At 43.3% G+C, this 25,551-nt stretch overlaps 1 protein-coding gene across 1 annotated transcript; it reads left to right on the top strand.

Annotated features, from left to right (window-relative positions):
- Positions 1-4,469: 4,469 nt before the first annotated feature.
- On the top strand, positions 4,470-21,250 carry LOC139541148 (5-hydroxytryptamine receptor 3A-like). The gene is made up of 9 exons (XM_071345448.1): positions 4,470-4,959; positions 5,077-5,121; positions 5,206-5,315; positions 11,720-11,889; positions 17,874-18,031; positions 18,152-18,362; positions 18,527-18,745; positions 19,001-19,005; positions 20,714-21,250. Exons 1-9 carry the CDS (start codon positions 4,774-4,776, stop codon positions 20,933-20,935), a joined length of 1,326 nt encoding a protein of 441 aa, XP_071201549.1. The 5' UTR covers positions 4,470-4,773; the 3' UTR covers positions 20,936-21,250.
- Positions 21,251-25,551: the final 4,301 nt, after the last annotated feature.

The raw sequence follows: 25,551 nt of genomic DNA, 5'->3' as shown, positions 1-25,551 counted from the left end.
GAAGAAACACTGGAAACTAAAAAAGTGTGTGTATGGCCTGGCAGATGCATCACTCTACTGGTACAACAAAGTCAAGGAAACAATGCTGAGTACAGGTGGAAACATGTCACAAGTGGATCCTGCAGTCTTTTATTGGCTTGATCAAGACTGCAATGTGACTGGAGTACTTGCCTGTCATGTTGATGACTTCATCTGGGGTGGGTCACAGACCTTTGCTACAACTGTGATTCCACACCTCAAAGCTGTTTTCCAGGTCGGCCGTGAGGAGCATGATCATTTTTGTTATGTTGGTATATAGTTTATGGAAAAATACTGATACAACAGGAGAGCTATATTAAGAATCTTCAACCTATCCACATGGATTCTTCAAGCGCTGTACAAAGGAATTCTCCCCTCTGTGGAATTGAAGCTGGTCAATTGAGGTCAAAGATAGGTCAAATTCTATGGGTTGCTAGACAGAGTAGACCTGATGTAATGTTTGATGGCTGCAACTTGGCATCCAACACAAAACACGCAACTGAGGCAAACAAAGTTGTTCGTAAACTGAAATCACAACAAGTGACTCTAAAGTTTCAGCATGTTGGAAAAGATGACTCTCCGAAACTAGTTGTCTCCAGTGATGCTTCCCTAGGGAACCTTACAGATGGAGGCACACAAGGTGGACATCTAATCGTGTTAATGGGTGAAGGAGGAAGATTCTCACCTATCTGTTGGCAGCCAAAAAAGATCAGAAGGGTTGTCCGAAGCACACTTACTGGAGAAACACTTGCAATGCTATCTTTCTTGCTGTTTAGAGAGCTTACCACTGGTGAGACAAAACGGCACATTCTACCTGTAGTTTGTGTCACTGACAACTACTCCTTAGTTGATGCTGTGAAGTCGACCAAGTCTGTCACAGAGAAAAGACTTCGTCTTGAGATTAGCAGCATCAAGGAACTTATTCAAACACAGAGAATCCAGCAGATTCTGTGGTCGACCACAAAGGAACAGCTTGCTGACTGTCTGACTCAAAAGGGAGCATCCAGTCTTGTGCTCCTACAGGCACTCAGTAATGGAAAGTGGCAGCTTGAGTAATACAAATTATAACTTTGTCACACAACCCATTTGTAATGGGGGACTTGAATAATACTTGGACATTTAATTATGTTGTTGATGTTTTATTTTGTCTTTAATTATCCCTATATTTCTGTTATTATGGGGCTATCACTCTGTTATTAGTGCGCCTGCGCAGCAGTCTCGTTGTTGATGAACCTGGCCTGCTTGCAATAGCAAACATGTAGTGTGCTAGTACAGTTTAGTAAACGTTGTTAAACTGGAACCTTGTCGTTGTGTAATTTTGCGTTAACAGCACAGATGCTGTATCATGCATTTCCTAGACTTAAATTGCCCTTGCATAATGATTGCGTTTGAATCCAAGCTTGCAACTCGGCTATCCTCCCCATAAGGCGATAGTTCTCCTGTCTATTTTGAATACAGCGACTGCAATGACAAGGGATAATGTAATTGAGCTTTTTTGTTCAGAGGTTCTGCAAATCCATGTCCAGATAAAGTGTCCGGGGTGACAAAGTTGAATTTAGAAAGTTCTGTGAGGACAAAACTAAGATGTTGGTAATCTTGTTAAATACAGTTTGATTAAAAAGCGAAAGTTTGACAGGTAGCCAAGAAGCAACAAACAGCAAAGGACAGAGACAACACGGAAGTGCATTGTGTCACCATGTTGTGTTTTCCTAAATCTTGATACTTAAATTTGTATCAAACGTTCAACAGCTCAAGCCAGTGGACGAGCGGCAAAGACTCTAACCCAGCGGGCCACAACCGCACGGAAAGGATAAATAATACATTTTTTGAATCAGTAAAATACAATAATAATTATACAAAATTATAGGCTATTTGTGCAGTAAATACATTTTCTCACCACTCTAATATCTCTGTCACGCCTACAACAGTTTATAGATTTTTAACTTGAGTAATGCGAGTTCATCGTGAGCTGTGTTGCCCGCCAACTTAGTACTAGCCAATCTGTCACTTCAGGGGAGAATAACAACTGTCTTTAAGTTGGCAGGTAAAGTGGCTGCATTCAAAGCCAAACTGGAACTGTGGGGTCGGCGAGTGGACAGGGGCATATTTGACATGTTCCAAACATTAGCGGGGATTTTGTGAGAGACTGAGACTGGGCTGTCTTTCTCCCAGCTGGTGCGCGATCAACCTAGCTTCGCTGTCAATGGAGTTCGAGCGTTACTTCCCAACTGCCAAAGACCCACGAAGTGCGAAGGAATGGATCCGCGACCCATTTGTGAATGTCCCAGGTGAATCGTCCATGTCCGTGCAGGAAGAAGATCAACTCCTTGAGGTTGCAAATCAAATGACGGTGGCCTTAAAAGTATGTTTGAGAACTTCACCTCTGCCGAACTTCTGGATTAAAATCTAGGCTGAATATCCTGAGATAGCCACAAAAGCACTGAAAACGTCCAGTAGACTGGACACTTTCTTCCATCACCCCTAGATGGGACCGTGTTGTGCCGAAAAGCTACCCCTTGCCAGAATTCTCCCCCGTCCCCCATCGTGTGAACGCGCATGCACTCAATTATTCATTGATGCGACTTGCTTGCTAGTTGAGATTTCTGATCACGTTTGGCTGCGTTTCATTTTATATGTCGGTTTGATCGCGGGGGAGGCACTAGTAATGTCTGCAGTTTTCGGGTTTGGCTATGTTTCAAGTGTATTAGTCTATAAATAAATCTCTTTGACAAAATTCGTCATCTCTCCCATGTCTTATTCTACTAGTAGTTGTTTGCCTACATTTCACTCCCCCCTGTATGTTTAATATAACACACATACAAAATATTCATTTCGGTTGCCTATCCTGACGTGAAGTTTGTTCTATAGAAAGTATTTGACTCTAGCCACAAAATTATGGAAATTAGAAGGGGGGGGGGGGGGGGGGGGATTTCGGCAAGGCCATTTTCTTGCCTGCTGAAATCCCCCCCCCCCTTCTATCTTGGGACTGCAAGGCCGGCACACTTCAGAATCATTTTGGTAGCTCATGTTGACCAATAGTGTGTGCCACAGACAGCAAAATTAGAGTAAAAAGAAACATACATTTATTTTAGAAAAATGTTGTAATGTTTAAGAAAATAAAGATAATACACAAATATCACACAATAACACAAAAACATCACAGATAGTTACATTTGTTAAACAATAAATACAAATTTCGATCTTTGCATAATAAGTTATAAAAAGACAATAAATAACAAACAAATATTGGAAAGCTGCAACAGCTCGACTGAACATTTAGTCCACTTTTTATGGAAAGTTTTCCAGGTGATTGTCACGTTTGTTATAAGGATCGGACCAAGGCGCAGCGTGGTATGCGTACATTCTTATTTATTTAAAGAATGAACACTGAACAAACTAACAAACTAACAAAATAACGAAATGTGAAGCTATACAAACGAGTGCTGACAGGCAACTACACATAGACAAGATCCCACAAACACCAAAGGGAAATGGCTACCTAAATATGATCCCCAATCAGAGACAACGATAAACAGCTGCCTCTGATTGGGAACCATATCAGGCCACCATAGACATACAAAAACTAGCGTACCCACAGTAGTCACGCCCTGACCTAACCAAAATATAAAGAAAACAGAGATATCTAAGGTCAGGACGTGACAGTGATACTGTCGCCTGGAACTCAAGCCTAACCTAGTCCTGACAGGCAGCGCAGACATAATCCTCCAATGATGGTATGGTTTTCATACCGGACTGGTGGAACCATCGTGGGCAGCGGTCACAACCAATCTGAAATGTATGATGAAAAATGTTAATATATTTAAAACATTAAATACATTTTCTTCAATTACAATTATTTCATTATCAGACAAAGCAGATGATACTACCTCTAGAAATATTACTGCTTATACATTCGTACTGCTAAAAAAATATATATATAATTAATTACTTAAAAATCATACAATGTGATTTTCTGGATTTTTGTTTTAGATTCCGTCTCTCACAGTTGAAGTGTACCTATGATAAAAAATTACAGACCTCTACATGCTTTGTAAGTAGGAAAACCTGCAAAAACGGCAGTGTATCAAATACTTGTTCTCCCCACTGTACTTAAACTAAAATGTTATGAAAAAGCAGCTATACTAAACTTATAGGCCTAACATATTACGGTCGTGACTGGATTTAATGTATTGTGTACTGGATTTAATGTATTGTGTTTTGTATTAAGCAAAATGTCTTAACAGTAACTGCAAACCTTGACTGCGTTTTTCGCAAAGACATGGTCGGTGACACTCAGCATGTAATGGAACGTAACTCACTTGATATTTGGAGTAGAGAGATCATGTTGGTCTCATTAGAAAGTTAACATTCTCTTTCCAGCACTGTATAAACATGTATTTTGGGGTCAATGTGACTGATTATGATAGAGCAAGTCACATACAGTACCAGTCAAGAGTTTGGACACATCTACTCAAAGGTTTTTCTTTATTTTCTACTATTTTCTACATTGTAGAATAATAGTGAAGATATCAAAACTATGAAATAACACATATGGAATCATGTAGTAACCAACAAGTCTGACAGAGGTGGCTATTAGGAAACGATTAAAGAAAGTAAAGGAAATTATTATCATTAATTAATTGTTAGCGTTCAATCAAACCTTGATCATGGAGGTTGTACTTATGTTCGATCTTAATACCTGAACATGTAAGTGTGTCTCTTCTCCTATAGGTACAGTCTCACCTGAGAGTGTGTATGAAGTGTGTGTCTGTCCCTCTAGGTACGGTGTCACCTGAGAGGGTGTGTAGTTATCAGGATGTTCTGGACCACCTGAACCTGACCAGAGGAAACGATGTGTTCACCTCCACGCGGCCCGTGCTCGACCACACACACCCAACCATGGTGCACTTGGATGTCTACCTATACGCTATCCTCGCCGTGGTCAGTGTGTGTGTTTGTGTGTGTGGAGGGGGGGGGGGGGGGGTAAGTATGTGCGTGTTTAAGAGAGATGGTGGTGTGTGTTATCTGGTGATATTCACATGGTGTGTGTGTTTCTAGATTGAGAAGTCCCAGACCTTTGTTCCCTTCATCTGGATACAACTGGTGAGTTATTTTTTTCCACTGTTATGTTCCACTCGTTTTCCACTGATCCATGTACCTGCTTCTCATGACCTCTCCTCCCTCCAGACCTGGAATAATGAGCGGATCTGGTGGGATCCTAGTCAATTCTGTGGAATATCCAGGGTCTCCGTTCCCAAAGAGATGTTGTGGATACCAGACCTCACAATCTACGAGATGTGAGTAACCAAAGCACTCACGCGCATATGTAACAGTATAACTTTAGACCGTCCCCTTGCCCCGACACGGGCGCGAACCAGGGACCCTCTGCACATAACAACAGTCACCCACGAAGCGTCGTTACCCATCGCTCCACAAAAGCCGCGGCCCTTGCAGAGCAAGGGGAAACCATACTTCAAGTCTCAGAGCAAGTGACGTAACCGATTGAAACGCTATTAGCGCGTACCCGCTAACTAGCTAGCCATTTCACATCCGTTACACATACTCTCCATTAAAGTGGTCAATACAGTAGGCTATCAATGCATGACCCACCACCCATTTCAGCTGGAGACAGTTTGCTTCTTTTTTTGGTGAACCATAGTTTTTTATTGGGTCATAAGGGCACTACAATCATAAAAATTGAATTACACTTTTGCCCCCTTTTTTTCTATTACACACCCTCCCACCCATTCCAAACATAGAGTTGAAGTCGGAAGTTTACGTACACTTAGGTTGGAGTCATTAAAACTCGTTTTTCAACCACCCACAAATTTCTTGTGAACAATCTAAAGTTTTGGCAAGGCAGTTAGGACATCTACTTTGTGCATGACACAAGTAATTTTTCCAATAATTGTTTACAGACAGAATATTTCACTTGTAATTCACTGTATCACAATTCCAGTGGGTCAGAAGTTTACATACACTAAGTTGACTGTGCCTTTAAACAGCTTGGAAAATTCCAGAAAATCAATTTAGAAGCTTCTGATAGGCTAATTGACATCATTTGAGTCAATTGCAGGTGTACCTGTAGATGTATTTCAAGGCCTACCTTGGAAAATCAACTGCAACTGCACATGGGGACAAAGAACGTACTTTTGGTGAAACAAAAATATAACTGTTTGACCATAATTACTATTGTTATGTTTGGAGGAAAAAGGGGGAGGCTTGCAAGCCGAAGAACACCATCCCAACCGTGAAGCACGGGGGTGGCAGCATCATGTTGTCGGGGTGCTTTGCTGCAGAGGGACTGGTGCACTTCACAAAATAGATGGCATCATGAAGATGGAAAATTATGTGAATATATTGAAGCAACATCTCAAGACATCAGTCAGGAAGTTAAAGCTTGGTCGTAAATGGGTCTTTCAAATGGACAATGACCCCAAGCATACTTCCAAAGTTGTGGCAAAATGGCAACAAAGTCAAGGTATTGGAGTGGCCATCACAAAGCACTGACCTCAATCCTATAGAAAATTTGTGGGCAGAACTGAAAAAGCGTGTGCGAGCAAGGAGGCCTACGAACCTGACTCAGTTACACCATATCTGTCGGGAGGAATGGGACAAAATTCACCTAACTTATTGTGGGAAGCTTGTGGAAGGCTACCCGAAACATTTGACCTAAGTTCAACAATTTAAAGGCAAAGCTGCCAAATACTTATTGAGTGAATGTAAACTTCTGACCCACTGGGCATGTGAACAAAGAAAGAAAAGCTGAAATAAATCATTCTCTCTACTATTATTCTGACATTTCACATTCTTAAAATAAAGTGTTGAGCCTAACTGCCCTAAAACAGGGAATTTATACTTGGATTAAATGTCAGGAATTGTGAAAAACTGAGTTTAAATGTATTTGGCTAAGGTGTATGTAAACCTCCGACTTCAACTGTACCCCTGCCCCCCTCCACAAAAAAAAGTGTTTCATATTCAAAATAAACAACACACAAAGCAAAGTAATTTGCCAATACAACACCACCAACGATACATTTTACATTCAACAGTTTAGAGATTTCTGAGGCGGCTACTTTCCATGTTTCCAGAGTGCTAGGAATGGCTTTATTCATACGGGCAGTGCATAACTCCAACATAATTACATCCTGAAAGTATGCTAGCCATTTCCTTATGAAGTTCATGTGGTTGCAACCAGCGCTAAACAACAAGTTCTTTGGCAGCAGTCAACCCAGCCAAAATCTTTGCTGTTTCCTATTCAGCTGCATACATGTATCATCGTTAAGCAACAATGTAATTGGTTCAAGGGGTACAGTTTTATCACTCATGTCAGAGAGAATATACAACACTTTCCTCCAGAACTCATAAATCTCCGGACAATCCCATATCATATGTTTGTATAGGTCACAGTACAGGCTGTGAGCCTGTTTTGCATGGAATCATACAAGTTGTGTCCAGTACGATCTATGACTAAGTTTAACATGAATTAATTGATGGTTTTGGTTCTTTGATGAGTAAAATATATTCTCTGGCAGTTTGCTTGTTTAAAACATACTTAACTTTGGGAAAACTGGACGTTTTGTCTTAAAGTGGGATGCATGTTTTACCTTGCTTCAAAGTAGCCTAGCCAAAATCCTACCAGAAACATTGAGGGAATTATTTAGTAAATACTTTTTGAGCTCCTTTGCCATTGAAACCAGCTTTTCTCCCTGTTCTATTGGTTTTAATACCAACTTTCCTTCATTGTCCACAAGCACAATCCTATAATCAACCCATTCTGTTTGTTGCATCTTTAGATTTACCCTCTTTCTAAGTTTCTAACTGAGATTTTCATCTCTGTCACATGAATCGCTCACATCAGGTGTGCTCTTAGAACAGTGTTTTCTCACGATTTGCTTTTTGGCAAATGTTTGAAAATTATGTTTTAGCCTACATAGGCATCTTTATTACAGTAGTTTGTATGTTCAATAATATAGCCTCTTGGCTGAGACGATATGCGACAGCAGCACGCCTGTTTCAATTAAGCTCCGTTCCTTGTAGGCCCACGCATGCATAGTATTACGAATTTAACCGATGGTTAAATCGAGGTTGGTTAGTCGGCAGCAAAATGTACCAAAACGTGCTTCCATAAATGCATCTTGATAGGAAAATAGTGTTTTTACATAATGTAGAAACCAAACATTCAACAAATTACATTGCAATTTCAATGACAAGTATTTCTAGAAACATTTAAACTTTTTCTAATGAACAAATGTATTTACAGGGTTACATATTAATTTCTAGGGCACAACATGTGCTTCAGAAGTAGCTATAATACTTTGATTTAAAAATATATTTGGTATGTTCCTAACTTTTATAAGTTGGGAGCACCAGTGCTGTTCATTTTAAATAAGGGGGGAAAAACAGAACTGACAACCTGGATGGTAAATTACTGAGGTTGGTATTGGAATACATTGCAACATCTTCAATCTAAGTGTGCCCTCAGGTCTGGATGAATGGCAAAGGCCATTCCGCTGCCCAAAAATAGCAAAGCACCCTTTAATGGTTCAAACAGCCTTTGATATCATTGATAATAACATATTTCTGAAAAAACAAAGGTGTTATGGATTAGCATCCTCTGCCTTATCATGGATGGCCAGTTACCTTTTTAATAGAAGCCTGTCTAATGCAAATTCGGTTGAGTGTGGTGTACCGCAGGGCAGCCGGCTTGGACCATTGTTGTTTTCTGTGTTTACTAATGACCTTCCACTGACCTTGAATAAAGCCTGTGTGTGTCCATGTATGCTGACGACTTAACAGTATACACTTTGGCTGCAACAGTAAAATAAAAAACTGACACCCTCAACATAGAATAGCTAGCAATAGGCTGGTACTAAATATCTAAAGAAAAGCATTATTTTTGGGACAAATCACTCACTCAACCCTAAATCTCATCTGGATCTTTGATTTAAAAAAAAATGTAACCTTTATTTTAACAGGAAAGACAGAGACCTAGGTCTCTTTTTCAAACATGGCCTTTATAATACACATTATATATAAAATATAAACGTGACATGTGAACAGGTTATTTAAAAAAGTTATTTATTTCAATCCCTGTTAGTGAGCATTTCTCCTTTGCCAAGATAATCCATCCACCTGACAGGTGTGGCATATCAAGAACCTGATTAAACAGCATGATGTCTCAAGTTGATGGAGTGTGCAATTGTCATGCTGACTGCAGGAAGGGCCACCAAAGCTGTTGCCAGAGGATAATAGTGAAGACATCAAAACAACACATATGGAAGCATGTAGTAACCAAAAACGTGTTAAACAAATATTTTATATTCTTCAAAGTAGCCACCCCTTTCCTTGATGACAGCTTTGCACATTCTTTGCATTCTCTCAGCCAGCTTCACCTGGAATGCTTTTCCAACAGTCTTTAAAGAGTTCCCACATATGTTGAGCACTTGTTGGCTGCTTTCCCCTCACTCTGCTGTCCAACTCATCCCAAACCATCTTAATTGGGTTGAGGTTGGGAGATTGTGGAGGCCAGGTCATCTGATGCAGCACTCCATCACTCTCCTTGGTTAAATAGCCCTTACACAACCTGAAGGTGTGTTTTGGGTCATTGTCCTGTTGAAAAACAAATGATAGTCCCACTAAGCGCAAACCAGATGGGATGGCGAATCGCTGCAGAATGCTGTGGTAGCCATGCTGGTTAAGTATGCCTTGAATTCTAAATAAATCACAGACAGTGTCACCAGAAAAGCACCCCCACACCTCCTCCTCCATCCTTCAAGGTGGGAACCACATGTGAAGATCATCCATTCACCTACTCTGCTTCTCACAAAGACAAGGCGGTTGGAACCAAAAATCTAAAATTTGGATTCATCAGACCAAAGGACAGATTTCCACAGGTCTAATGTCCATTGTTTATTTTTCTTGGCCCAAGCAAGTCTCTTCTTATTCATGTCCGTTTAGGAGTGGATTCTTTGCAGCAATTTGACCATGAAGGCCAGATTCACGCAGTTTCCTCTGAATAGTTGATGCTGAGATGTGGCTGTTACTTGAACTCTGTGAAGCATTTATTGGGCTGCAATCTGAGCTGCAGATAACTCTAATGAACTTATCCTCTGCAGCAGAGGTAACTCTGGGTCTTCCTTTCCTGTGACGTTCCTCATGAGAGTCAGTTTCATCATATCGCTTGATGGTTTTTGCGACTGCACTTTAAGAATCTTTCAAAGTTCTTGAAATTTTCCGGATTGACTGACCTTCATGTCTTCAAGTAATGGACTGTCGTTTCTTTTTGCTTATTTGAGCTGTTCTTGCCATAATATGGACTTGGTCTTTTACAAAATAGGGGTATTTTCTGTATACCAGCCCTACCTTGTCACAACACAACTAACTGGCTCAAACTTGTTAAGGAAAGAAATTCCTCATTCACTTTTAACAAGGCACACCTGTTAATTGAAATGCATTCCAGGTGACTACCTCATGAAGCTGGTTGAGAGAATGCCAAGAGTGTGCAAAGCTGTGATCAAGGCAAACGGTGGCTACTTTGAAAAATCCAAAATCTCTAATATATTTTAATTTGTTTAAAACCTCCTTTGGCGCATGAACCGCTAGCGGGACACCTACGACAACATCCGGTGAAATTGCAGAACGTGAAATTCAAAATAGTAATACAAGTGTCATACATCATTTAAAAGCTTAACTTCTTGTTAATTCAACTCCGTTGTCGGCTTTACGGCGAAAGCATACCATACGATTATCTGAGGACAGCACCCCACACCAAAATACTTTTTCAACCAGCACAGGCGTCACAAAATCACAAATAGCGATTAAATAAATCACTTACCTTTGAAGATCTTCCTCTATTTGCAATCCCAAGGGTCCCAGCTACACAATGAATGGTCGTTTTGTTCAATAAAGTCCTTCTTTGGCGCCAACTAAACTGACTTTTTTGGATATAATGATCTCAGTAATCCACTCGTTCAACATGCATACAAACGAATCCATAAAGTTAGTAATGTTCGTCCAAACAAGTCAAACAATGTTTCTAATTAATCCTCAGGTACTCTAATATCTAAATGAACAGTAATATAAGACGGAGAATAGTATGTTCAATAGGGAAGATAAATAACAAAGAGCGCGCACCTCATTCACGCGCCAACAAGGCTACTTTTCTAATGAGAGACAGCTTGTAGTTCTTCCAACTATTTGCTCATTTTTCAAAAAACAAGCCTGAAACCCTTTCTAAAGACTGTTGACATCTAGTGGAAGCCATATGAACTGCAATCTGGGTCCTATCTATTTGTATTTCCCGTAGGCTAGCACTGAAATGGCCTGTGACCTAAAAAAAAAAAAATTCCGGATGGATTTTCGCCTGCCATATCAGTTCACTATTTTAACAGTTTTAGAAACTTCCGAGTGTTGTCTATCCAATGCTACCAAGTATATGCATATCCTAGCTTCTGGGCCTGAGTAACAGGCAGTTTACTTAGGGCACGTCAGTCATCCGAAATTCCGAACAAAAAGCAGTCTCCAAAACAGGTTAACAATTTTGTGGTTACTACATGATTCCATTTGTGTTATTTCATAGTTGGGATGTCTTCACTATTATTCTACAATGTAGAAAATTGTAAAAATAAATAAAAACGCTTTAATGAGTAGGTGTGTCCAAACTTTTGACTGGTACGTGTGTGTCTGTTTGTTGTCTCAGGACAGAGAAGGATGATGGCCCTCACAGCCCATACCTGTATGTGTCCCATGATGGGATCGTCTTAATAGAGGATGAAATGAAGGTGGTCAGCACCTGTAAGATGGACGTCCACAAGTTTCCATTTGACACACAGAGATGTAACATCACATTCAGCTCCGCCATACACATCGGTGAGTGTTAGGTTTGAATTTTTTCCTGGTATTTTACTAAATGTTCCATCCCGAGAATAAATCCCTTTTCTCCCGGGTAACCAAGTATTTCCCGCCAAAACCGGAAGTGACATTCAAAAGCATTATAAAGCATATAAATAGGCCTGTCTGGATTTGATTCAAGCTTTTATCAGGCATTCAAGCCTGATGCTACCTGAGCCATACATTAAATACATTTTATGAGCCCTTGCTCTTCTATCAAACTACCCGTGAGTTCTATTGGCTGCTGTACTTAACTTTCAGTAAACAAGAGCTTGCGTCCCTCTTCGAATAGTCTATTGGTATAAGAAATGTTAAAAGAATAATACCCAGCAAACTAATCTAGTCTTGCTTTTCCTGCGACTTCAAGAGCTAAGGAGCATTTTTTAAGAAAAGAGGCTAGCGGAGTATAGGTGCGTGCATATTGCGCACGAGACAGAGGCCATTTAGTTAGATTATTATACATAACCCATCATTAATTAGCTAAATATAAGGATAATACTGCATTGAATGTATTACCTGAAAGGTAGGCTAGGACACCTATATATAAATATAGGGCTATACTGTATATCAATCTAGAACAGGATTATCTATTTGTTGCAATTTGAATGGAGTTGATGAAGAGAGAGTGTGTGCTCGCGCGTGGACTGATTTAAGCAATGATATTCCAGTGACAGTGTCACGCCATGACCATAGAGAGCCTTGTTATTCTCTATTTTGGTTAGGTCGGGGTGTGACTAGAGGGGGTTGTTCCTATCTAGGTTATTATTTCTATGTTGGCCTAGTATGGTTCCCAATCAGAAGCAGCTGTTTATCGTTGTCTCTGATTGGGGATCATATTTAGGCAGCCATTTGCCCACTGGTTTTTGTGGGATCTTGTTTTTGTGTTGATGCCTGTGAATGTCACGTTTCGTTGCTCTTTATTGTGAGTTTCATTTAATAAACATGTGGAACCCAGATGACGCTGCACGTTGGTCCGAGTATGTTTCCAACGAGCGTGACAGACAGGCTGTTTTAAAATATATACAGTAATCCCTCGTTTATCGCGGGGGTTACGTTCCGAAAATGACCCGCGATAAGTGAAATCCGCGAAATAGAAAACTTTTTTTTTTTTTTACAATTAGCAACTATTACATGTATACAAATACAGTGACTCACGTGTAGGCCGTTTCGTCGACATTATGGGTTTAGGAGATGTTCGAAATTACAAGATAATTTGGCCAACTTAGTGTAAATTTGCCAAGCTGTTTTATGTACGTACACATAACTGCACGAGACGACAAAATGATAGCACAATTCGTAGCATGTTTTGATACAAGAAGCGGGAGTGAGTTTTTAGCGAATCAGAATGCAGAGCACAATGCACCAAAAAAAAAAAAAAAATGCATTATGAAAATCCGCGAAATAGCGAATCCGCGATAAGTGAACCGCGAAGTGGCGAGGGATCACTGTATACAATATATATTTGCAAAAATAAAAATAAGGTAACCCCCAAATGTCACGTTCCTGACCTTATTTCCTTTGTTCAGTCTTTGTTTAGTTGGTCAGGACGTTAGCTGGGTGGGCATTCTATGTTATGTGTTTCTATGTTTGGTTTAGGGTTGTCTACTAGCCTGATATGGTTCTCAATCAGAGGCAGGTGTTTTACGTTGTCTCTGATTGGGAACCATATTTAGGTAGGCTGTTCTCACTGTTTGTTTGTGGGTGATTGTTCCTGTTCGTGCGTTCATTTGTTTTTCATTGTTCACTTGTTCAGGACTGTAGCGTCGTTGGTTTCGTATTGTTTATTGTTTTGTTCGTGTTCATAAATTGTTCAAATAAATATGGATAGATACCACGCTGCGATTTGGTCCTCCTCTCCTTCAACCAACGACGAGAGTCGTTACACCGAAAGCCAGATTGGGATGGGTAAATTAGACACACATTGTATTTATATTACTGTAGCGTAGGCTATGCTATAGCAAATGCAGGCCTACCTGTCAAAGAAAAAAAGTTACCATGAGATAATAGGTCTACATAAAATCAAATCACATTTTATTTGTCACGTGCTGAATACAACTGTAACGGCTGTCGCTCTCCTCATCCTCGGACGAGGTGAGGAGAGAAGGATCTTCAGACCAAAATGCAGCTTGAGGGAAATAAGCCATCTTTATTATAAATACGACGATGGCAACACGAAAACACAAACACTTTCAAATTTACAAAATAACAAAACGACGTATACGAAACCTGAACATAAACTTACATAACTAATACGTAACACTTACGGACAGGAAACATACTACATCGAAACGAAACGAACAACCGAAACAATCCCGTATGGTGTAAGACATAACACAGACACAGGAGACAACCACCCAAAAACAAACACTGTGAACAGCCTACCTAAATATGACTCTCAATTAGAGGAACGCCAAACACCTGCCTCCAATTGAGAGCCATACCAGGCAACCCTAAACCAACATAGAAACAGATAACATAGAATGCCCACCCAAACTCACGTCCTGACCAACTAACACACAAAACTAAACAGAAAACAGGTCAGGAACGTGACATAACCCCCCCCTCAAGATGCGTACTCCGAACGCATCACCAAAAAGTCCAGGGGAGGGTCTGGGTGGGCATCTGACCACGGTGGTGGCTTAGGCTCCGGGCGTGGTTCCCACCCCACCATAATCAATCCCCGCCTCCTTAGCCTCCCCACAATGACCACCCTCCAAATAACCCCACCTAAATTTAGGGGCAACACCAGAATCAAGGACAGCTCTGGGACAAGGTAGTTCAGGACATAGGGATAGCTCAGGACAGAGGGATAGCTTAGGAGAGAGAGGTAGCTCAGGATAAAGAGGTAGCTCAGGATAGAGGGGCAACTCCGGACTGAAGGGCAGCTCCGGACAGAGAGACAGCTCTGGACTGAGGGGCAGTTCTGAATTACTAGCCGCTTCTGGCTGAGGGACAGCTCATGGCTGACTGACGGCTCTGGACGCTCATGGCAGGCTGACGGCTCTGGACGCTCATGGCAGGCTGACGGCTCTGGACGCTCATGGCAGGCTGACGGCTCTGGACGCTCATGGCAGGCTGACGGCTCTGGACGCTCATGGCAGGCTGACGGCTCTGGACGCTCATGGCTGGCTGACGGCTCTGGACGCTCATGGCTGGCTGACGGCTCTGGACGCTCATGGCTCTCTGACGGCTCTGGCTGCTCATGGCTCTCTGACGGCTCTGGCTGCTCATGGCTCTCTGACGGCTCTGGCTGCTCATGGCTCTCTGACGGCTTTGGCTGCTCATGGCTCGCTGACGGCTCTGGACGCTCATGGCAGGTTGACGGCTCTGGCTGCTCATGGCTCGCTGACGGCTCTGGCTGCTCATGGCTCGCTGACGGCTCTGGCTGCTCATGGCTCGCTGACGGCTCTGGCAGATCCTGTCTGGCTGGCGGCTCTGGCAGATCCTGTCTGGCTGGCGGCTCTGGCAGATCCTGTCTGGCTGGCGGCTCTGGCAGATCCTGTCTGGTTGGCGGCTCTGGCAGATCCTGTCTGGTTGGCGGCTCTGGCAGACCCTGTCTGACGGACGGCTCTAGCGGCTCCTGTCTGGCGGGCGGCTCTAGCGGCTCCTGTCTGGCGGACGGCTCTGTAGGCTCATGGCAGACGGGCGGCTTTGCAGGCTCATGGCAGACGGGCGGCTTTGCAGGCTCATTGCAGACGGGCGGCTCAGACGGCGCTGGGGAGACGGATGGCTCAGATGGCGCTGGGGAGACGGATGGCTCAGATGGCGCTGGGGAGACGGATGGCTCAGATGGCGCTGGGGAGACGGATGGCTCAGATAGCGCTGGGGAGACGGATGGCTCTGGCCGGATAAGGCGCACTGTAGACCTGGTGCGTGGTGCCGGAACTGGAGGCACGGGGCTAAGGACACGCACCTTCATACTAGTGCGGGGAGCAGGGACAGGGCACACTGAACTCTCAAAGCGTACTCTATACCTGGTGCGTGGTACCGGCACTGGTGGCACCGGGCTGAGGGCACGCACCTCAGGACTAGTACGGGGAGAAGTGACAGTGTGTACAGGACTTAGGAGACGCACAGGTGGCTTAGTGCGTGGGGCCGGAACTGGAGGCACCGAACTGGATACACGCACTATAGGGAGAGTGCGTGGAGGAGGAACAGGGCTCTGGAAATGCACTGGTAGCCTAGTGCGTAGTGTAGGCACTGTAGGTACTAGGCTGGGGCGGGGAGGTGGCGCCGGAAATACCGGACCGTGCAGGCGTACTGGCTCTCTTGAGCATTGAGCCTGCCCAACCTTACCTGGTTGAATGCTCCCGGTCGCCCGCCCAGTGCGGGGAGGTGGAATAACCCGCACCGGGCTGTGTAGGCGAACCGGGGAAACCATGCGTAAGGCAGGTGCCATGTATGCCGGCCCGAGGAGACGCACTGGAGACCAGACGCGTTGAGCCGGCCTCATGACACCTGGCTCAATGCCCAATCTAGCCCTACCAGTGCGGGGAGGTGGAATAACCCGCACCGGGCTATGCACACGTACAGGAGACACCGTGCGCTCTACTGCGTAACACGGTGTCTGCCCGTACTCCCGCTCTCCACGGTTAGCCTGGGAAGTGGGCGCAGGTCTCCTACCTGCCCTTGGCCCACAACCCCTTAGCCCCCCCCCAAGAAATTTTTGGGAGTTACTCACGGGCTTTTCGGGCTTCCGTGCAAGACGCGTCCCCTCATAACGCCGGTTCCCTTCTCCGGTTGCCTCTGTTCTCCTCAGTGCCTCCACCTGTTCCCATGGGAGGCGATCCCTTCCAGCCAGGATCTCCTCCCATGTGTAGCAACCTTTACCGTCCAATACATCGTCCCAAGTCCATTCCTCCTTCTTGCGCTGTCCCTTACTCCGTTTACACCGCTGCTTGGCTCTGGATTGGTGGGTGGTTCTGTAACGGCGGTCCTCCTCCTCTTCATCCGAAGAGGAGGAGTATTGATCGAACCAAGGCGCAGTGGAGTTTGAACACATATTTATTAAACGAAAACACGAACTTGAGTAAACTAACAAAAAATAACAAACGGTGTAGACAAACCTATACGACGAACTCACAATAAAACAAGAAGAACGCACGAATAGGACATAAGACTACACAAACCGAACAAACCGTACACAGTCCCGTATGGTGCAAACAATTACACAGACACAGGAGACAACCACCCAAAAACAAACACTGTGAACAGCCTACCTAAATATGACTCTCAATTAGAGGAACGCCAAACACCTGCCTCCAATTGAGAGCCATACCAGGCAACCCTAAACCAACATAGAAACAGATAACATAGAATGCCCACCCAAACTCACGTCCTGACCAACTAACACACAAAACTAAACAGAAAACAGGTCAGGAACGTGACAACAACACTCTAACCTTACAGTGAAGTGCTTACTTACAAGCCCTTAACCAACAATGCAGTTCAAGAAATAGAGTGAAGAAAATATTTACTTAATAAACTTAAGTAAAAAACAACAATAACAAGGTTGTATACAGGGAGCGGTACCAAGTCAATGTGCGGGTGTTGAGGTTTGTCGAGGTAATATGAACATGTATGTAGGGGTAAAGTGACTATGCATAGATAATAAACAGCGAGTAGCAGCATTGTAAAAACAAAGGGGGGGGTCAATGCATTGTGTACATGCATTGTGAACTGCGCTCCATACTGAGATTGGATGCCTGTCCTCAACCCTAGTGAGTGTGATGTGTGTGTGTAAGGTGTAGGGAGGCTTTAGGGGAAAGGGAGACGGGGGGTGTATATCCTAAACAAACTGAGGTTTAGTGCAATTGGCGTGCAACTACTGCATCTCCTCTCTTCATCAAATCATCCTACTATGTATACACACACACCTGTGTGCATGCACAACACACATTTGAGTGGCTCTTCTCTTCCCTTTGTCTATTCCCATCTTCCTCTCACTCCTCTCCTTCCCTCAGTGACAGATATACAGCTCATTCCTTTCTCTAACTCGTCCCGGGTCACCCAGGCTTCTCGTGAAGTCATGCAGACGCAGGGAGAGTGGGAGTTCCTGGACATGACTGTCTCCAGGGGCAAACTAATCTTAGATCGCGAGTGGGACCAGATCTCATACACTGTACGTCTCACGCACAAACACACTCCATATATAGCTGGATCTATGACCAAGCCCGACATTACTATGCCACATTTGACATCACTGTCCTATCCTTCTTCCTGGCTCATCTCTTTTTCTTAGATCACCATGGCGAGGAGGCCCCTCCTCCACGTCATCAATTTCCTGCTTCCCATCCTGTTCTTCCTGTGTCTGGACCTGGCCTCCTTCCTGATCTCAGACCAGCGGGGGGAGAAACTGGGCTTTAAGGTCACCGTGCTGCTGGCCATCTCTGTTTTGCTGCTCATCCTCAATGACATACTGCCCTCCATGTCAAACAGGACCCCTCTCATAGGTTGCACAAACGCACAAAACCACAAACATCTATATATATATGTATATACAGTATGCACAGTCGCGCACACACACAGGGTATTGGTGGCCAACGGATGTGTCACCTCCAACAATGTGGCTTGTGTAGTGATCTTCTATTGTCTGTGTGTGTGTTCTCCCTCACAGCGACCTACTGTATAGTGATCTTTGCCTTCATGTTGCTAAGCCTGTTGGAGACCATCTTAGTGACTCACCTGATGGAGAGAGACTCTGTACACCAAGAGACAGGTATAGACCACGCCCCCGCATATGACTGTGACCCAGGTACGCCACTGACACAAGTGCCTCACTTTGTACTGTCGTTTGTGTGCAGGGTAGTTTCCTATAGAGGGGGAAATAGAACTGGTGATGAGTAAAATCATCATGACTGCATCACCAAATGACACCCTATTCCCCATATATTGCACTACTTTTGACAAAAGCCTAGTAGTGCACCACGAATAGGGTGCCATTTGGGACATAGACAATACATGATCAGCTGATAATGTCAGTGACAGAGCTGCTGATTGGTTTCAGAGGAGGAGAGGAGGCGTAGTTGCTGTGCCTGTATCTGTGATGTGTCTGGAAGAAAAGCTCCATGTGAACCATTGCCTGTTGCAGAAGAGGTTAGATTGCCTACTTTATTTTGGTTGCTTCTCAAATGGCAGCCGATGTGGTGCATTGCTTTTGACCAGGACCTATAGGGAAGAGGGTACCATTTGGGATGCAAACATCTATAGCAATGTTCTTTAATATTGGTCCTGGGTATCAACAGGGTGCAAAATATTTTGCTGTAGCCAAGCAGTTACAGATTACCAACTACACTGAACAAAAATGCAAATGCATTATGCAACAATTTCAAAGATTTTACTGAGTTACAGTTCATATAAAGAAATCAGTCAATTGAAATAAATTCATTAGGTCCTAATCTATGGATTTCACATGACTGGGAATAGACATGCATCTGTTGGTCCCAGATACCTTAAAAAAAAAAGGTAGGGGCGTGGATCAGAAAACCAGTCAGTATCTGGTGTGACCACCATTTGCCTCATGCAGTGCGACACATCTCCTTCGCATACAGTTGATCAGGCTGTTGATTGTGGCCTGTAGAATGTTGTCCCACTCCTCTTCAATGGCTGTGCGAAGTCGCTGGATATTGGCGGGAACTCGAACAAGTTGTTGTACACGTTGATCCAGAGCATCCCAAACATGCTCAATGGGTGACATATCTGGTGAGTATGCAGGCCATGGAAGAACTGGGACATTTTCAGCTTCCAGGAATTGTGTATAGATAGATCCTTGTGACATGGGGCCGTGTATTATCGTGATGTCGGTCAATGAATGGCATGACTATGGGCCTCAGGATCTCGTCACGGTATCTCTATGCATTCAAATTGCCATCGATAAAATGCATTTGTGTTCGTTGCCCATACCATGGCACCATGGCCCACTCTATTTACAATGTTGACATCACCAAACCACTCGCCCACACAACATACACTCTGCTATATCTGCCCGGTACAGTTGATACCGGGATTAATCTGCGAAGAGCACACTTCTCCAGCATGCCAGTGGCCATTGAAGGTGAGCATGTGCCCACTGATGTCAGTTACGACGCTGAACTGCAATCAGGTCAAGACCCTGGTGAGGACGACGAGCTTCCCTGAGACGGTTTCTGACAGTTTGTGCAGAAATTCTTCGGTTGTGCAAACACACAGTTTCATCAGCTGTCCTGCTGGCTGGTCTCAGACGATCCTGCAGGTGAAGAAGTCGGATGTGAAGGTCCTGGGCTGGCGTGGTTGCATGCGGTCTGCGGTTGTGAGGCCGGTTGGACGTACTGCCAAATTCTCAAATTATTTTAGAAATTAACATTAAATTCTCTGGCAACAGGTTTAGTGGACATTCCTGCAGTCAGCATGCCAATTGCACGTTCCCTCAAAACTTTAGACATGTGTGACAAAATTGCACATCTTAGAGTGGCCTTTTATTGTCCCCAGCACAAGGTGCAGTGGTGTAATAATCATGCTGTTTAATCAGCTTCTTGATATGCCACACCTGTCAGGTGGACGGATTATTTTGGGAAAGGAGAAATGTTCACTAACAGGGATGTAAAATAATAAACATTTTAGAGAAATATAATCTTTGTGCATAATGGAACATTTCTGGGATCTTTTATTTCAGATTATGAAACATGAGGCCAACACTTTACATGTTGCGTTTATATTTTTGTTCAGTATACCTCTGCATTTTTTTTTTTACACGTGTAGAGTTCCTTTTTCTCACATGTTAATGATCTCACAGTACTAATAATAACCTCATGTTGATCATCTCCAGGTCATCTGTAGCGAGCAAGGAGAGTCTCACCTGTTGCTGTTGATTCTGGGGGACCTACGGGCGGTTGAGCGGACATTAGCGCTGTTCGCCAGTGGCAGGAGGGAGGGGAAATCTGGCTATTGGACCAGAGTGGCACGGCGCCTCAACGCCGCCTTCTTCACCATCTACCTCATCTCTGTCATGCTCTTCATAAGCCTTATGTGTAAGGAATGGCTAAATTAGACCTAGAATTAAATTGCCAATTGCATATCCAAATCTAGACATCAGAGCATGTTTGTGAACTTTATGTTTACGTCCCATTTTCTCTGTTATATTTCATTACGTGCAGTGCCAGTGTCGATGGGTGTTTTGAAAGGCATGTGCATTTTTTTAGCTCATGTGCATAAAATATATACATTTATTAATGTTTAGCATATTCAAACACTATGGAGAGTACTTATGTTATCCAACCGTTTGCTTTTCATTTCATATATCATGTTAATGAAACTAAATCATTTTATTGTAGACTACGCTTTACACCAAATAAAGAAAGAACTGAAAGACCTTCCAGTGTGTGTGTGTGTGCGCGCGCATGCAGTGAGATAGATGGAGAAGCAACTGGCAAGACTCTAAGCTGTAGGTGGCAATATGCTCTGAAATGTCGCATCATTGTCCCAACACCACCTGGACAGCTCGAGTTCAATCAATGACGTGGGTTTTCTTTGTAACCACTGCAGCCTCACAAATGAGAGATTTGTCAGTGATTTAATTGAATTATAGGACTATTTTGCCAACTCTTTAAAGTAGAGAATATTGTAGTATTTATTCGTAGGAAAAAGGGGTTGGAGACGCCTGCGATTTCTCAGTGAAACAGGTGGGTAGTTTGATGCCCATAGAAGCATTACTTTGTTACGCTGTATCAACTGTAATACATTAGAAGGGTAACTTTTTAGCCCGGTTAGTTATATCTACATAGTGGTGTCACAATCATTGACAGTAATAGAATAACACCCTGACTACGTTGCATTTGTCAAAGAGCGTCTGAGTTGCCAAATGCTAATAAATAACTTAGATTTGAGATGCACGACAGGCTGCAAGTCCCACCTCCTTATTGGTTTTCACGAAGATACAAACCCATGGGGTGGCTTGAAAGACAAACGAGGAGGCTGATTACAGACAGTCAGTGGACAGGCTGAGTTATGGTGGAAGCAGATGTGGATCTTGAGTCTAATGGCGGTGGAAGCCGTATCGATGAAGTTGTTGTAGGAGCCATTTTGTTCTGTTTATGAGTTGCGTATATGTGACCTGATTCAGGAAACTAGGCGTATGTCGCAAGTCACGACTTCACAGAAGAGCTGTTTGAATGATCAAAATGAGCTTTTTGGCAGAAATGCCTTCTCGGAACATGTGAACTTTCACGCCATCTGTAAATAAGAATAAAATTGTTTAATAAAGAGCATAGTTTGTTTACCCACAGAAAAAGTGAGCAACATTCTTGCTAGCCTGAGATAATGAGTGGGCTGGACATGCCGAGAGATGAGTTTGGATTGGTCTACCATATAGCACGCGTCTGTCTATTGGAGCTGGTCAGTATGTTTAGGTAATCGTGTGGAACGTGGCTTTAAAAAATAAAAATTGCGTAGTAAAACTGCATAAACCTAATGTCAAGTTAAAGTGTACTGCTAGCTAGCTAACGTTATGTGTATGCTCTCCACTTTCTGGAGGACCAAGTTTTGAAATCAGTGAAATTCGAGTATGATAGCTAAGGAGATGGAGAGAACACCAGTCTGGATTACATTGTCAAACTAATGTATACTGGTAAGATTTTCAGATATTACACATTTCTAAATTTGACAGAAAGTGGTTTCATTTCAAGTGTACTGTTAGCTAGCTAACATTATGTGTATGATCTTATTCCTCGTATCTCAGACACATTTGCTTGACTAGTTATAGCCATATAACCTGGTTGGTTAGCTATCTACAGATTCATGCAGGGTAGTAACATCATGAATTGTGATTATGGTCCATTGTTTAGCTAGCTAGCTAAATGTCTTAACAAAAGACTACTCTAATTTTGAAAAAAGTATTTATTTCAAGTTAAAGTGTACTGTTAGCTAGCTAATATTAGCTGGCTGGCTCGCTAACTAACGTTACATCATGCGTTGGGATTCATTGTTTACCTAACTAGCTACATTTCTTATCAAAAGACTCATCTTAGTGTGCCAGAGCGCAGAAAAACTGATGCATTTTTGAACACATTTTTTTCAACACCCGTTGAATATGTCCGTTGTCAGTAAACGTCGGCAACAAAGAATAATTCAATTGTTGCCAGCAGCACAGTTAGTCACCAACACTAGATAACATGAAAAAAGCCTAACCAGCTCTGCTAGGGCGAGTAAAATGGTCAGATTGGGGTTGTTCTCTCATTATGTGTCTGGAAGTAACTAGCCAATGTTAGCTTGGGTGCTTAACTGTAGTTGGGAGGTCAGAGTTTTCAGAACAACCCTACTTATTGGCCAGAGCGTCCGGTGTGCGCTCTGAATGCGAAACTACAGATAGAGAGAGAACAGCTCACTGAACATTACTCGCCCTCTCAGATGTCTGGAAGTAGCTGGCAAGTTAGTACAGAATGGTTGGATCAACCCTTAAAGAGATGGGTGGGGCTAAGGCTTAAGACGGTGTGAACAATACTGATTGGGTGTAGACAAAGGGCTCTCCAATAGTAGTACCAAAACATTGAAAGACTGTTTTCTCAAAAGTGAGTTTTACAAGTTGATCAACTTTCAAAGCAGAATTACTTTCCCATTGTTTCCTCAAATGCAGTGGATGATATACCATTTTGTAGCTCTGGTCTCTACTTTTATCCAATGTAAAAAACAGAAACTAAAATGTTGCTACATAAGACCGAATCCAGGTGGTGTGTCACATACGTTGTCTGTCAAGGGTTGTTTTTACTTGTTTTGTACACTAGAGGGCACTATATATGTTTGGGTCATTTGTCACTGGTTGCGTAACCAGTAACCCAAACATATAGTGTCCTCTGGTGTACAAAACAAGTGACCAGGAAGGGTTAGCACACGTGAGAGGAGAAAACATACAGTTCTTACCATATCACAGATACAGCTTACAGAATGCATCCCTCTACACCTTTTGTATAGGAATGTGTTTTGGAGCTATTTATATACGCAATAAATGGGAACTTCACACCAAAAGAGTAACGTTTGGAAAGGTGATTTTTGTGGACGTGTTATAGACAGCTCTCTCCTTTGCCAGTGGCAGTTCATAGGGAATCAACTACAGTTGTGTTGGAGAACAAAATGTTGAGCTCTGACGGAGTCCCCACTTACCTTGTAGGAGCACAGTTTTTTGAAGACGAGCACCTGGATAAAATATCAAACTTGCGAAAGCTGTTTCAGATATCCAAACTGGTGGAAGAGGCAGTGGATAAAGTAAAGGCTGTGAGGATCACGAGAAGTGGGTTTGTATAGATTTTTGTATGGAGCGCATGGTGAGTCTCACCGCACATGACATCGTCACTTCCTGTTGTACTCAGAACGAGGAAGAGTTCCGTTTTGTTTGTTGTTTAAAAGTATATTGGAAAGTTATTGGTAGCTACCTAGCTTCTTATGTTGGATCCCACGACGCAGTTTGCATCAGTTGCTGGGATTGCTTGTATCTTTCCAGTGATCCTGCCGACCAAGGACGGGTCTGAGGAGTTATTTAGCTGGACATCAAGCTAACGAGGAGTTCTTGAATGCAGCCCGCGATGCTGTTAGCCATTGTGGCTGGGACCGCGGATTGGCCCGGGTTTGTGGCTATCTAGATCCCTGTTGTTTGATTTTTTCAATTTTCCCTGTGACCTTCCCTGTCTGAAACTGCAAGGAGTAACAGCCTAACACACTTTGCTAGCTACCATGACAAAGACCAAAGCTGGTGGGAGTACCATTGAGGACAGTGCCAGTGGTGTCTATCACACGTGAAGGATCTTTAAACAAACAAAAAAAGAGACCTATAGCAGTTGTTACAAAAACAAGAAAATAGTCAAGTGTTTTGTCCAAATACTTGTGGATTCTACTAAGAATGGACAACCTGACCAGAGAGGTCCAGGACCTGAAGAGCAGTTTGCAGTTCTCTCAGGGTCAGCTCAACGAGTTGAAACATGAGAACGGCAAGATGACAGCAATCTGTAAGTCATTGAGAGAGGACATCAGTTCTGTGTGTGAATCCACGAGGGACATCTCGAGAGATAATCAAGGCGAAACAACATGGTTGTGGACAGAATTGCAGAAAACCCACATGAGACCTGGATGGAGTCTGAGGACAAAGTGAGGGAAATGATCTGAGAAATTGAAGATGGACCCCAGGAAGATTGAGTTGGAGCGCGCCCACAGGATTGGAAAACCCACCACCGGCCCAGGTGATAGGCCGATAGTGGTGAAGTTCCTGAGGTTCAAAGACAAGATAGCTGTTATGGAAAGGGCCAAGAACTTGAGAGGAACGTATATCTTCCTCAACAAGGACTATCCTGAAGCTGTGCGCCAGAAGAGGAAAGAACTGATCCCAGCCATGAAAGCTGCCAGAGCACGTTGGGACATTGCGTACATTCGCTACAACATAATTATTGTCCACCCTCCCTCCCAGAAGCCTGGAAGGGATGAGAGAGCCAAGCCTATGGGTTCGTAGCCTCAACCCTGCAGCACACACACACGCCACACACATGCTTTTTTGACACCACACTCAAAAAAGCAAGTTCTGCAGGCTCTAGTTTTGTCTAATCTTGATTATTGTCGTGTGGTCCAGTGTGGCAAGGAAATACCTAGTTAAGCTGTAGGTGGCCCAGAATAGAGTGGCACGTTTTG

Source organism: Salvelinus alpinus, chromosome 2 (genome assembly GCF_045679555.1).
Source record: "Salvelinus alpinus chromosome 2, SLU_Salpinus.1, whole genome shotgun sequence".
Taxonomy (NCBI): Eukaryota; Metazoa; Chordata; class Actinopteri; order Salmoniformes; family Salmonidae; genus Salvelinus; species Salvelinus alpinus.
Note: the sequence above shows the minus strand (reverse complement) of the source record. Positions and strands in the feature narration are given on the sequence as shown.

Bases quoted from the DNA above. Each gene is read 5' to 3' on its own strand.
- LOC139541148 (XM_071345448.1), top strand. From the start codon at position 4,774: ATGAAGTGTGTGTCTGTCCCTCTAGGTACGGTGTCACCTGAGAGGGTG. The intron at 5,316-11,719 runs GTGAGTAACCAA...TTGTTGTCTCAG, and splicing joins GACCTCACAATCTACGAGAT to GACAGAGAAGGATGATGGCC. The intron at 11,890-17,873 runs GTGAGTGTTAGG...TCCTTCCCTCAG, and splicing joins CAGCTCCGCCATACACATCG to TGACAGATATACAGCTCATT.